Source organism: Schistocerca nitens, chromosome 1 (genome assembly GCF_023898315.1).
Source record: "Schistocerca nitens isolate TAMUIC-IGC-003100 chromosome 1, iqSchNite1.1, whole genome shotgun sequence".
In the NCBI taxonomy this organism is placed as follows: Eukaryota; Metazoa; Arthropoda; class Insecta; order Orthoptera; family Acrididae; genus Schistocerca; species Schistocerca nitens.
The window spans coordinates 759718637-759733906 of NC_064614.1; the positions used below are offsets into that span (position 1 = coordinate 759718637).

Genomic DNA, 15270 nt, shown 5'->3' on the forward strand with positions numbered 1-15270 from the left:
CAGTACCTACTGCAACCTACATCCTTCTGAATCTGTTCAGTGTATTCATCTCTTGGTCTCCCTCTACGATTTTTACCCTCCATGCTTCCCTCCAATACTAAATTGGTGATCCTTTGATGTCTCAGAATATGCCCTACCAACCGATCCCTTCTTCTAGTCATGTTGTGCCACAAACTCCTCTTCTCTACAATTCTATTCAATACCTCCTCATTAGTTATGTGATCTACCCATCTAATCTTCAGCATTCTTCTGTAGCACCACATTTCAAAAGCTTCTATTCTCTTCTTTTCCAAACTATTTATCGTCCATGTTTCACTTCCATACATGGCTACACTCCATACAAATACTTTCAGAAACAACTTCCTGACATTTAAATCTATACTCGATGTTAACAAATTTCTCTTCTTCAGAAACGCTTTCCTTCCCATTGCCAGACTACATTTTATATCCTCTCTACTTCTGCCATCATCAGTTATTTTGCTCCCCAAATAGCAAAACTCATTTACTACTTTAAGCATCTCATTTCCTAATCTAATTCCCGCAGCATCACCCGATTTAATTTGACTACATTCCATTATCCTCGTTTTGCTTTTGTTGATGTTCATCTTATATCCTCCTTTCAAGACACTGTCCGTTCCGTTCAGGTCCTTTGCTGTCTCTGACAGAATTACAATGTCATCGGCGAACCTCAAAGTTTTTATTTCTTCTCTATGGATTTTAATTTCTACTCCGAATTTTTCTTTTGTTCATTTACGGGTTGCCCTGTAATATTTTAGGAAAACGTATGACCAAATATAAAAGAACCTATAGCTACTCAATGTTATTCAATTCACGACATGTATAATATGGAACAAGTCCTTAAATTTTGTCAAATAGTTCAGTTTGGTTAAGGAAAAAAGGTGACTTATTCTCTTTGTGGTGTTGACAGTATTCAGAACATTTCATGCCGACTGTCTTCTCTCTTCATTGCTGCAAATCTTAGCTATCTAACAGTAGTGTCTGTTTCGGAAATGTGAAAGGTATTTCAAAATAACCACCAAGAAGTGTAAGGAATTCTAGGGAAAGTGTAACTCGTGGGACAAAAAAAATAGTTATTCGGATGGCAGGATGCTGCCATCTGGAGAAACAGAATGGTCAGATAACTGCCACATTGCTACAATCATAACAATATGCAGTGGTGGGAGTGCTTAATTCATTTCATAATGAATGTAACTGTATTTATAAATGTAACACTTTACCCATGGTAGAGTTTGGTGTGGCCAACACAGTAACGTATTTGACATGTTGTAAAAAACATGCAGTTCTAGACTGCAACCATGGACTGCATGTTTCTTACAACATAATGCTTCATGATTATTCATAATTAATAAATGCCTCAAATGCCATTTTCTTCAACTCCTTGCATTAGAACTGCATTACAACAGCCTTACCTTAATTTCACAATTTCTGATAGAAATAATGCGCTTTTAGCGAAGCCTTTTTACTTTTGTGTGGAAAATACAACTATCTTAGTTACTGGTCAGTACCAGGCACACAGGCATCCATGGATGATAGCACTGGTCATGAAGTTGTCCTAATCATCCCCCCCTCTCACCACCTTCGCCCTGTAGTGTCGTGCAAATTATGTTTGCATGCCTCGTTCCATGCCTTCTTTCCGTAACCAAGTGGTACAACACTTGTGTTCTTAAAGTTTGTAAATAAACATTGAGTTAATCCACAGTGTCATCAAGCATTAGTGAATTTCTGGTCATATCCAAACGTTCAGAATCAGAAGAAAACAGTTTTAAAAAATATTTGACGACTGATGGATTTTTATGACAGAAACTCTTATGGATATTATCTGATTGTGTCGTGCTTCTGTTTCACAGTTGATTTACCTATGGACATTTTTCTTATATGATGGTAGCCATGCTGAAACTAAGCCTTGTGTGCTATGCATGTGATCACAACTTGTCTATAGAATGCAGAAGGTTTTGCGTTATTCCCAATGATTTTGAACCTATTCCACCTAACTCCGAGTCGCTGCAACAGCACATAGGAAGTGAACTGCGCATTATTATTGGCCATTATGACCAATTTAGGTACCATGACAGTGTATCAAAAAATTATAAATAACATCCACAACCAGTCATTTTTTAATAATATTTTATTGAAAATGCGTAGGACCTTTCTGTTTTCAATAAAATATTGAAAAGAGAAACTGAGAGAGGAAATTATCTATGAGAGCTGCTTATTGTTTGACCTCGAGTTGATCATGACCAAAAGAATTTCATTTCATGTTCTTTGCTGCAGATGAGTAGCACATGTGAACATGATCGTGATTGTTCATGAAGCCGTGCTACTTCTGAGCGTAATTTCCACTGCAGGCTAATGATCTAGTAGATTCATGACAGAAGCTCCCAGAAAGGTTAACTTAACTTGAAAATTATCTTTGGCAGCACTGTTAACCCATGTAGGCACAAGAATCCAGGCCCAGAAGGAAAACGTGTTCCCATTGTTGAATGCTTGATGTTATCACAGAGCTTTCAGGTGACATGTCAATTGGTCTTTCACAGCATACAAACCATACTTACAGGTGTATCAAACTCTAGAATTTATTTAATTTATGAAAAAATGAATGAGCTGTTACACTTTAAACTTCCTGTTTAGGAAAAACTCCAATTTTCTAGTTAATTATCTCAATTTTACCACAGTTTTTAATAGATTTGGAAAATTCTAGAGTTTCGTACACCTGTAAGTATGGTTTGTATGCGGTGCAAAATTCATCAAAGAATCTCTCTTACTTATGAAGAAAATGTATCTGCGACAACAAATGCAGCCAGTAGTAAGTGAAAAAATTACTTTGTTATGTTTTTGAACTTCCACTGCTATGTGTGTGAATCCGGAATCCTTCCTGATCATACTGACAAAGTTTTATGAATTTATTTGTAAAAGTGTAGACAGTGGAGATTAAAATGTCCTGTGATGCCTTTCCTGCTCCCCTGTCAAAACCAGTTTATTCAAAAAACTCTGTGTTGACTTGGAGTCAGAACACAGACGGTTACTTTTACACACATAAGTCAGGTGGTTGTCGAGGGGGAAAGTACTTACCCATGTGCATGAGCTATGACAATAACTTATCGTATTTTTCAAAGAAATGAAATATTTACATTTTTGCAACCTCCTTTTGAGTGAATTTTGGATTGCCAGATTGCAATATTTGGCTGACATATTTCAGCAGTTCAGTATTTCGAATACTAGCATGCAAGGGAAAGTAGAAAATATCCTCACATCCACTGACAAAATTGAAGTGTTTCACAGAAAACTACAAACATGGAAAAGAAAAGCTGTTCAAGGTAACTTGGAAGTGTTCCCATTGGTAAGCAGCACATGCATATATGAAATACTTCCAACAGTAGTAGATCATTTAATAAGTTTCAAAGAGAAACTGAGTTCATACTTTCCATCCCTCAACACTGAACAGTACGATTGGATTCCAAACCCATTCATGGAAAGTGCAGGCGATTTTGGCATAACATTAACAGAAGGAGAAGGATTGGCAGCTATATCTGCTAATCATTGACTGATGATTAAGCATAAGGAATTGTCTCTTGAAGCATTTTGGAATTCTAGGAAAGATGAATATGTGTCAATATCTAAAAAGGCTGTGAACATTTTACTTAAATTTTTGACCGCTTATTTATGCGAATTATGATTTTCTGACCTTACCACAAGTAAATGTAAAAAGAGAGGAACTCTTCAGTGTATTGACAAGGAAGTGAGAGTTTGGTTTTCAGATATAGCTCCAAACATTGAAGAAATCGCGAGGACAGATCAGGCCCAAGTTTCTGATAAACACTAGAAAGAGTAGACGTAAGGTATGTTTAGTTTGTATTGCATTACTTCTTTTCTCTATAATTTGAATTAATTGCTAGTTTTATTGCATTATTTCATTTCAATAAGTTTCACTTAATAGTGTCTCTTGCCTTTCGTCTTGGCAGGGTAGGAGGCAACATGGCGCTCAGCCATCGCATTTGAGTCATAATCGTGCTTCATGAATCTCTCACATTTTTTATACAAAAATTATTTGTTCATATTGTGGTAATGTATGTTTCTTATTAATATAAGTTGTATTTTCTGTGATCTGGACATGATATTCAAAATAAAATGACTTAATTGTTATATTATCAAGCTATTTATTTCCTGTATTGACTGTTGTAAAATATTCCTCAGAAATGTGTATATAGTGCACCCACAATTATTTGTGGATTTTAAAATGCACCCAAACCTCAAAAAGTTTGAGAAACACTGCATTAGATGTAGAATTAGAAGCATAAGTAATTTACTCAACACATTAAGATCACTACATTTTTACTGTATAAATGACAAGCCCACCAGATTGAATGCATTCATGAATAACATTATCTGTAAGTTTTGCTTGAGCAGGTGTCAGTTTAATACAATCAAATCACATATTTCTGAGCATGAAGGACTGTGGCTTTAAATTCCTCTGGATTGTGAAACAGGTACTGGTCAGGAAAGAATTATTAGGCCCATAAATGGACAGAAGTTAAACTAAAATCTAGATCAACATTCATAGACTGAATAAACTACTTACATGTGATATGGATGCTAACGAGTCAACCAAAAGATTTTTAGAAGTAGTAACTGAAATCTTTTAAGAAATATGCCCTGTATATTATAAGAAACATTACACACTTAACCCTCTTTGTAGATCAGAAAGTTGAAAATACTGGTACACATCACAACTAGATAGCTTAAAAATATTTATGCTACTTTATTATGCTGGGTCACAAGACAGTGAAGCAGATTCAAATAAATAAAAGATCATAAAAGGCACTACAGATCTGCAATCAAGACAGCAAAATGCAAGGCCAATGAGGGACACATTCTTAAGTCTTTAAATAAATGTAAAGCAGCATGGGAAGTCATCAAAATGTAAATAAATTGCCAATAGAAATATTACATTATTCCAATACCCCCTGATCAACATAAAGTGTGATGTGAGCTAGGCAGAAGTACTACTGCCACCATTACCCAATAAAGCAATTGAATGTTTTGAATGGAGTCATGTAACTTACTGACATATTAATGAATCAATAACTGAACTCAATAATTGCTGAATAGAACATCACTGTGGGTTTTCTAATTTTCAAATTAAGCAGATAATAAAAGAGATAATAATGTCCTTAACCAAATAAGACACAAAATATTATCAGAGGCAGTGTACCCAGAATGCCTAAAAATATCCTTGATTGAGTCAGTCTTTAAGAAAGGTAGCACATCACCACCTCAAAATTACCAATCCATTCCACTAGTCCCATTTATTTCTAAAATAACAGAGAACTGTATGTACCAGCAGATGAACAAATATTTTATTATAATAATCTAATCTGTCATACACAAGTATGGCTTTAGATCTACCCTCCCTAGTGTGAAGGTAGTTGACGGGATCATAAAAAATTATATGACTGCTTTGAGAATAAGTCAATAATCCATGCCATGTTATTGGATTTAAGGAAAGCTTTTGATATAGTGTACCACAATATCCTAATAAGAAGGCTACAGTTCTATGGAATAGGGGAGAAAACTGTCCTCCCACTGCAGTCAAACCTAAGCAATAGAAAACCGTTAGGGTGCGTGAATAACCGAAAAGCAGATCCTTTACCTGTTAGAAAATGAGTACCACAGGGATCCGTTCTTGCATCCTTTGTGTTCATTGTGCATATATAAATGATCTGCCGTCTGTATTGTTCTGTGACACTGTACTATATGCAAATGTCACTGCATTAATTTCTCAGAGAACCAACATGAATGAGTTACAACTGAATGTAGCAATAGCAGTAGATAGGGGTACTTCCTGGTTTCAGTCTAATGCATTATATACAAATAGTAGTGAAACAGAAAACATTGTATTTAATGTGAATGCCCAAGAAGAAAAGTAACTCAGTGAAACTTCTTTGATTCCATATCAGTTGAAGTTTGAGCTGTGTTGTGCAACCCCGCCCACCCTGATCTATTTATTTTTCGCCATCCCCCCTCTCACCTCAGTTACATACAATGCACTTAGCTTTTCACCCTTATTAACTCGTGAATGATGTTTTAGTAGTAATCTCTGTCTTGCATATTATCCTGTCACACCTTTAAGCTCTCAGGTTTTCAAATCTCATCCATTGCCATCTTCTACAATCAGTCTTTCCTTCCGTTCTGTAAGTCTCCCTCAACCCGGGGTTCCGGGTGACTTTTCTGAACTGTGCCCCTTTCCCTAAACCTCTTCAGTCCTTTTCCATCACCCCTCTTCCTTCCCCTTCAACTCTTCTGACCAGAAGAAGGAGCCACTGGCTCCAAATGCTTGTAAAAGTTAAACCTTTTTGTGTGTTTGTTGTCCTGCCACCATTTCATGAGTAGATTTTTATCTATCCATTTACATTATAAAGTCTAAGCTGGGATACACATAAGAATAAATTATGCTCCAGATTTGCCCATGTGATTTATCTGCTGCATAAGCTGAGAGGCTGTGTAGGTGAAACTCTGCTGCTGTATGCATACTTTGCTTTTTTCATTTCCCATCTGACATGTGGTATTTTGCTCTGAGGAAACTCACCTGTATTTAAATGACAAAAAAGGCCATCATAGGATTTTCAGGTCCCACACCATGAGAATCATGTAAGGAAATGAATATTATGACAGTAGCTAGTTTATCCCCCCCCCATGAACCATGGACCTTGCTGTTGGTGGGGAGGCTTGCGTGCCTCAATGATACAGATAGCCGTACCGTAGGTGCAATCATGATGGAGGGGTAACTGTTGAGAGGCCAGACACACGTGTGGTTCCTGAAGAGGGGCAGCAACCTTTTCAGTAGTTGCAGGGTCAACAGTCTGGATGATTGACTGATCTGGCCTTGTAACACTAACCAAAATGGCCTTGCTGTTCTGGTACTGCGAACCGCTGAAAGCAAGGGAAACTACAGCCGTAATTTTTCCCGAGGGCATGCAACTTTACTGTATGATTAAATGATGATAGCGTCCTCTTGGGTAAAATATTCCGCAGGTAAAACAGTCCCCCATTCGGATCTCAGGGCGGTGACTACTCAAGAGGACGTTGTTATCAGGAGAAAGAAAACTGACATTCTACGGATCGGAGCGTGGAATGTCAGATCCCTTAATCGGGCAGGTAGGTTAGAAAATTTAAAAAGGGAAATGGATAGGTTAAAGTTAGATATAGTGGGAATTAGTGAAGTTCGGCGGTAGGAGGAACAAGACTTTTGGTCAGGTGAATACAGGGTTATAAATACAAAATCAAATAGGGGTAATGCAGGAGTAGGTTTAATAATGAATAAAAAAATAGGAGTACGGGTAAGCTACTACAAACAGCATAGTGAACGCATTATTGTGGCCAAGAGAGACATGAAGCCCACGCCTACTATAGTAGTACAAGTTTATATGCCAACTACCTCTGCAGATGATGAAATGTATGATGAGATAAAAGAAATTATTCAGGTAGTGAAGGGAGACGAAAATTTAATAGTCATGGGTGACTGGAATTCGAGAGTAGGAAACGGCAGAGAAGGAAACATAGTAGGTGAATATGGATTGGGGCTAAGAAATGAAAGAGGAAGCCATCTGGTAGAATTTTGCACCGAGCATAACTTAATGACAGCTAGCACTTGGTTCAAGAATCATAAAAGAAGGTTGTATACAAGGAAGAATCCTGGAGATACTAAAAGGTATCAGATAGATTATATAATGGTAAGACAGAGATTTAGGAACCAGGTTTTAAATTGTAAGACATTACCAGGGGCAGATGTGGACTCTGACCACAATCTATTGGTTATGAACTGTAGATTAAAACTGAAGAAACTGCAAAAAGGTGGGAATTTAAGGAGATGGGACCTGGATAAACTGAAAGAACCAGAGGCTGTAGAGAGTTTCATGGAGAGCATAAGGGAACAATTGACAGGAATGGGGAAAAGAAATACAGTAGAAGAAGAATGGGTAGCTCTGAGGGATGAAGTAGGGAAGGCAGCAGAGGATCAAGTAGGTAAAAAGACGAGGGCTAATAGAAATTCTTGGGTAACAGAAGAAATATTGAATTTAATTGATGAAATTAGAAAATATAAAAATGCAGTAAATGAAGCAGGCAAAAAGGAATACAAACGTCTAAAAAATGAGATCGACAGGAAGTGCAAAATAGCTAAGCAGGGATGGCTAGAGGACAAATGTAAGGATGTAGAGGCTTGTCTCACTAGGGGTAAGATAGATACTGCCTACAGGAAAATTAAAGAGACCTTTGGAGAGAAGAGAACAACTTGTATGAATATCAAAAGCTCAGATGGAAACCCAGTTCTAAGCAAAGAAGGGAAGGCAGAAAGGCGGAAGGAGTATATAGAGGGTTTATACAAGGGCAATGTACTTGAGGACAATATTATGGAAATAGAAGAGGATGTAGATGAAGGTGAAATGGGAGATACGATATTGCGTGAAGAGTTTGACAGAGCACTGAATGACCTGAGTCGAAACAAGGCCCTCGGAGTAGACAGCATTTCATTAGAACTACTGACAGCCTTGGGAGAGCCTGTCCTGACAAAAATCTACCATCTGGTGAGCAAGATGTAGGAAACAGGCGAAATACCCTCAGACTTCGAGAAGAATATAATAATCCCAATTCCAAAGAAAGCGGGTATTGACAGATGTGAAAATTACCGAACTATCACTTTAATAAGTTGCAGCTGCAAAAATACTAAAGCGAATTCATTAAAGACAAATGGAAAACTGATAGAAGCCGACCTCGGGGAAAATCAGTTTGGATTCCGTAGAAATGTTGGAACATGTGAGGTAATACTGACCCTACGACTTATCTTAGAAGAAAGATTTAGGAAAGACAAACCTACATTTCTAGCATTTGTAGACTTAGAGAAAGCTTTAGACAATGTTGATTGGAATACTGAAATTCTGAAGGTGGCAGGGGTAAAATCTAGAGAGCGAAAGGCTATTTACAATTTGTACAGAAACCAGATGGCAGTTATAAGAGTTGAGGGGTATGAAAGGGAAGCAGTGGTTGGGAAGGGAGTGAGACAGGGTTGTAGACTCTCCCTGATGTTATTCAATCTGTATATTGAGCAAGCAATAAAGGAAACAAAAGAAAAGTTCGGAGTAGGTATTAAAATCCATGGAGAAGAAATAAAAACTTTGAGGTTCACTGATGACATTGTAATTCTGTCAGAGACAGCAAAGGACTTGGAAGAGCAGTTGAACGGAATGGACAGTGTCTTGAAAGGAGGGTTTAAGATGAACATCAACAAAAGCAAAACGAGGATAATGAAATGTAGTCGAATTACGTCGGGTGATGCTGAGGGAATTAGATTAGAAAATGAGACACTTAAAGTAGTAAAGGAGTTTTGCTATTTGAGGAACAAAATAATTGATAATGGTTGAAGTAGAGAGGACATAAAATGTAGACTGGCAATGGCAAGGAAAGCGTTTCTGAAGAAGAAAAATTGGTTAACATCGAGTATAGATTTAAATGTCGGGAAGTCATTTCTGAAAGTATTTGTATGGAGTGTAGCCATGTATGGAAGTGAAACATGGACAATAAATAGCTTAGACAAGAAGAGAATAGAAGATTTCGAAATGTGGTGCTACAGAAGAATGCTGAAGATTAGATGGGTAGATCATATAACTAATGAGGAGGTATTGAATAGAATTGGGGAGAAGAGAAGCTTGTGCCACAACTTGACTAGAAGAAGGGATCGTTTGGTAGGACATGTTCCGAGACATCGAGGGATCACCAATTTAGTATTGGAGGGCAGCGTGGAGGGCAAAAATCATAGAGGGAGACCGAGAGATGAATACACTAAACAGATTGAGAAGGAAGTAGGCTGCAGTAGGTACTGGGAGATGAAGAAGCTTGCACAGGATAGAGTAGCATGGAGAGCTGCATCAAACCAGTCTCAGGACTGAAGACCACAACAACAACAACAGCTAGTTTATATATTTATAGTTTACTAGTATATACTATGTAAAACCTGAATAATTTTGACATCAGTATATCACCAAAACATTAGACATAGACATGCAATTGACAAGTCACATGCCAGATTAGCAGAGGTCCACAGCAGCTATAAATGTCTTAAATCTCTCCGTCTTCAGGCCACAACTGGCCCATCGGGACCATCCGACCGCCCTGCCATCCTCAGCTGAGGATGCGGATAGGAGGGGCACGTGGTCAGCACACCGCTCTCCCGGTCATTATGATGGTGTCCTTTGTCCGGAGCCGCTACTATTCGGTTGAGTAGGTCCTCAATTGGCATGAAGAGACTGAGTGCACCCCGAAAAATGGCAACAGTGCGTGGCGGCTCGGATGGTCACCCATCCAAGTGCTGGCCACACCCGACAGCGCTTAACTTCAGTGATCTGATGGGAACCAGTGTATCCACTGTGGCAAGGCCGTTGCCTATAAATATCTTGGTGTCACATATTTTAACAAACTACCTAAAAATCCCACTCATTGCCTCTGAATAAATTTAAAAGCATAATAACGAAGTATGTAAAAAGTAAAGCCTTGTATATTGTGAAGGAATTTGAAAAAAAGCTCAATAGAAGATTTGGAGGTTTGAGATGAGAGTATACAAAATTATAAGTTCTAATATATTATGACCCTAACATTGTGCTATGTTGATTCACTGTACCATATTGTATAAGGCATTACAGAAAAAAAATTATGATTATTGTAATTTTTTACAGATTATATAGTTAGAAATACATTAATGTGGTTTTCTGATTCATTGTGGCATACTGTATTAGGTTAACAAAAAGTGATTGGTTGGTGTAAGTAAAAGCCTCCTTGTAATATAATTAGGTAAGGATCCATGTAAAATCACTGTGATGATGTAATTATAAGTGTGTATAAATTTTGTATGACAGCACCAATTGCATGTAAACTTTTTCAAAGGTAAATACATTGTATTGTATTATTTAAAATAGTTCTGTTCTGTTTTAAGGACAGTGTCTTGAACTTTTTGTGTCACAAATTATCATCATCATCATCATCATCTTCAAACCCGGTCAGTACAAGAAATGGCCACCGATTTTCATACAGTGTATTTTCTGTTCAGAAATGACAATGAGTTGCTCCAGCTGGAGCATAGTATATATATAATCCAGTTGTAGTACTATCTAAACCCATATATTAATAACTGTTATATCAACCATGAATGAGCTGATCCATATATTATTTATTGGGGTAACAGAGGGTAGATCTGGCCTTAATGTGGCCTTTGCTAGCAATGCTGTCTTGATCCTTAATGATTTACATTCTTTATTAATGTTTTCTGACATATTTGGGCTACTGACTTTGTAGTAACACTGTTCACGTTTACGTCGCACTTCACTTAGCGTAGACCGGGACTGTGTCCTAGGCATGCCCGATGTTGACTGACTGGGCACGGCCCGTGCTGCTAGAGTTGTTGTTGTTGTTGTTCTTGTTGTTACGCCGGCAGAGGTCGCGTCCGAATTCTCGCGTGCCCTCTGGTGGACGGGACTCTACGTGCGGCAACTACCGCCCGTGACGCGCCGTGCCTATGTGCGCCTCCCGCGATCTTTCTGGTGGCTACTACACTCCTCCTCCTTCGGGGGGTGAAGCCACTGTGAGCCACTGCATCGGAAGGTGGAGCGTCGGGCAGGAGCGATGACCTCCACATCCATTGGATGGCCGGAGTCGAGGGGATCTGCCAACCCTCGAGCTGGAACCTTCGAATACGGCTGGAAGTGACCCACACGAAGAGGCCCCCGTCGTCCCACAACCGGAGCTCGGGACAGAACGGGTGACAAGCTGTCGAACTCCGGATCCCGTTCCACCTCGGAAGGGGCAAGACCCAGTGGTGGGGATGAAGGGGAAGGGACAACCACAGGTGAACTAGCCCCCTGAGAAACCGAACCTGCTAGGGGGGCCGGCTCTCGCTGGGGCATCTCGAATGATGGCGATGCCGGTGCTGGAGCTACTGGAGGCTGCCAAGGCTGAGAACCATCGCAGTGCGGCAGAGTCACAGCGAGGAGAGGAGGTAACGTCCCCTGTGAAACCAATACAGGTGCCGGCAATGGGGAAGCCCGTGTCCGAGAGGTTGGAGGGTGGGTGCCCGAATGTGGACGTAGCTGATTTTGGTGACGACGTACCACCCGATCCCCCGCCTGCAAGGTATAGAGCCGGCGGCCATTTCGGCGCAGGACCACCGCCGGTATCCAACGTGGATTGCGACCAAACCCACGGGCCCAGACCGACATACCCAGTGGAAAGCCAGGTACTTCGTTTTGTGAAGACTGGCGAGGACCAGGCCGGAGGAGGTGCAGCAGAGTCCTAGGTTGACGCCCATGGAGGAGCTCTGCGGGGCTGCGGTCGCCCATTGGTGTGGTCCGGTATGCCGTCAAGAAAAACGTCAAGGCTTCCTCTGCAGGAAATTCGTGCACATACTTTTTCATCTGCGTCTTAAATGTGCGCACCATGCGCTCGGCTTCCCCATTCGATTGTGGATGGAAGGGGGGAGAGCAAACGTGCCGAATACCGAAGCGCCTACAAAAATCCTGGAAGGTCTGCGAAATAAACTGCGGTCCATTGTCTGAGACCAGGGTGATTGGCAGACCTTCCACAGAAAAGATTTTTGCTAGTGCCTGGATTGCAACTTCTGAAGTGGTTGAGGAGCAGCGAACCACATATGGGAATCAGGAATAAGTATCAATGACAATGAGCCAAAAGCCATTGAGAAACGGGCCCGCAAAATCGATGTGAACACGTTCCCATGCTTGGGTTGCCGGCGGCCATGAAGAGAACGCTGCCCTGGGAGATGCTTGTTGGCTCGCACACTGGGAACAGGCGGCCACCAAGTGCTCAATTTCTCTGTCAATACCGGGCCAGTACACATGTCTGCGAGCCAAGGTTTTAGTACGGGAAACACCCCAGTGCCCCGCATGTAATAACGTGAGGACCTCCCTTCGTAAACCTGCAGGAACAACCACGCGAGGAGCTGTATCATCGGTAGCCAGAAGGAGAACTCCTTCCAAGACCGAGAGGCGGTCTCGTAGAAGAAAATAATTACGAAGAGGGTCCGAGGCCCGGCCTGGAGGGCAGGAGGACCACCCCTGCTGAATGAGGCGAACTACTTGCCGGAGAACCGGGTCAGCCGCCGTTTCCCTGGCGACTCGAGAACTAGTGATTGGAAAGCCATCAACTGCTTGGCGGGATGCCACATCCAAATGAAAACACATAATCTCCTCGCGATCGAACGTAGGATCCGGGCCCACCGGAAGACGGGAAAGAGCGTCGGCGTTGGCATGCTGTCCTGTAGGGCGAAAATGAATGTCATAATGGTACTTAGAGAGGAACAAGGCCCAGCGCTGTAGTCTGTGGGCCGCCCTATCCGGAATCTGAGAGGTGGGGCCAAATAACGATATTAACGGCTTATGGTCAGTGATTAACTGAAACTTCGTGCCGTACAAGAAAGGGTGAAACTTGGTAACAGCGTAGACAATGGTCAAAGCCTCTTTTTCCACCTGGGAGTAATGGGCCTGCACGGGACTAAGCGTTTTAGACGCAAACGCCAGTGGTTGCTCGGAACCGTCTGCGTTGCGATGGGCCAGGACCGCCCCCACCCCATACTGCGAAGCATCTGTAGCCAGGACCAACGGCTTACGGGGATCAAAAGTAGCCAAACAAGGGGCTGAAGTGAGGAGGCCCTTCAACGAGGTGAACGCTCGCTCGCATGCAGGCGACCAATCAGAAGGAACACCCTTGTGCAGAAGGCAGTACAGGGGGTGGGCTATAGTGGAAGCCCTGGGAATGAACCGGTGGTAATAGGCTATCTTGCCTAAAAAGGCTTGTAACTCTTTCAGCGAAGTGGGCCGAGGAAGGTTGACAATACCTTGGACCAAACTTCCTAGTGGCTGTATGCCATGCCGAGATATGGTGTAGCCCACATACTCAATGGACGGGTGGAAGAAGGTTGACTTATGCAGGTTGCAACGCAAGCCCACAGACCTGAATTTGAGAAAGAGGGTGCGAAGGTTGTGCAAGTGTTCCTTCGTGCTGCGGCCTGTGACAATTATGTCATCCAGGTAATTAATACAATGAGGGATTGTCGAAGTGACATGCTCAAGATAACGCTGGAATATCGCCGGGGCACTGGATATTCCAAAAGCCAACCGCTGGTATTGGTAAAGGCCAAACGGGGTGTTGACGACCGCCAGCCGTTTGGAGTCCTCATCAAGAGGTATCTGATGATAAGCCTCCGACAGATCAATTTTCGAAAAATATTGGCCACCCGCCACGGCGGAGAACAATTCATCAGCACGAGGCAAAGGATAGGTGTCCACCACCAATTGGGAATTAATGGTGGCCTTGAAATCGCCACAAAGACGTAAGTTTCCTGAAGGCTTCTTGACAATAACAAGGGGCGAAGCCCACTCACTGGAAGAAACGGGAAGAACGACCCCTAGGGCTGTCAGCCGGTCTAGCTCTTCCTTTACCTGAGGGCGGAGAGCCAAGGGGATCTGTCTCGCGCGTAGAAAACGCGGGCGAGCCGACGCCTTCAACGTTAAGTGAGCTTCAAAATCGGAAACACGCCCCAGGCCCTCCTCAAAAATATCTGGAAAGTCTGAGATCGAAGATTCCAATGAGTGATAGGGAACGTCTTCGGAGACCAACTGTATGGTGTCAGCAATAGAAAAACCGAAAGCCTGAAAGGCATCCAGGCCAAAAAGGTTAGCGGAGCTCGCATCACTGACAACAATAAAAGTAATAGGCCGAGTGACTGATTTGAAAGTCACGTCGGCAGTGAATTGACCCAGTAGGGGAATGAACTGTTTACCATAACCACGTAGACGCCGGTAAACTGGCGCCAACGGGGGCGATCCAAGGTCGGAATAAGTTTGTGCATTCAACAACGAAGCTGCCGCCCCCGTATCTACTTGCAGTTGTAACCGGCGCGACCGAACCGACACCTCAATAAAGAGTTTGTGGGCCAATGCGTCGGGTGCCTGGCCCGATGAAACTTCCTGAATGTCAACGTCCATGTCCTCTGTACTTGCTTCCTTCGATGCCTTTGAGGCTGAGCGGCAAACTTTAGCAATGTGACCTTTTTTATTACATTTGCGACAAACGGCCCAACGCTGGGGGCACTCTGACCGATCGTGATGTATATAGCACGACGCACAGGACGGCAACAGGGGCCGGCGGCCGGAATTCTGCTTACGCGCCGTGCAGGAGCGGCCGTAACGGCCGGAT

General features: G+C 42.0%; 1 protein-coding gene and 1 pseudogene across 2 annotated transcripts in view; one reads left to right on the plus strand and one right to left on the minus strand.

Annotated features, from left to right (window-relative positions):
* Window positions 1-15270, plus strand: part of LOC126237024 (IQ domain-containing protein E-like) — a 285500-nt gene that overhangs the window by 228549 nt on the left and 41681 nt on the right. Inside the window, exon 8 of one of the 2 annotated variants that reach the window (XM_049946771.1) lies at window positions 10149-10389. The exons of the other annotated variant lie outside the window; for it this stretch is intronic. Coding sequence (XP_049802728.1) covers window positions 10149-10290 — 142 coding nt within the window. The 3' untranslated portion in view covers window positions 10291-10389. Of the gene's footprint in view, window positions 1-10148; window positions 10390-15270 lie in introns of those variants that run through there. 2 annotated transcript variants of the gene reach the window in all.
* LOC126210632 (5S ribosomal RNA) lies at window positions 10336-10453 on the minus strand (annotated as a pseudogene).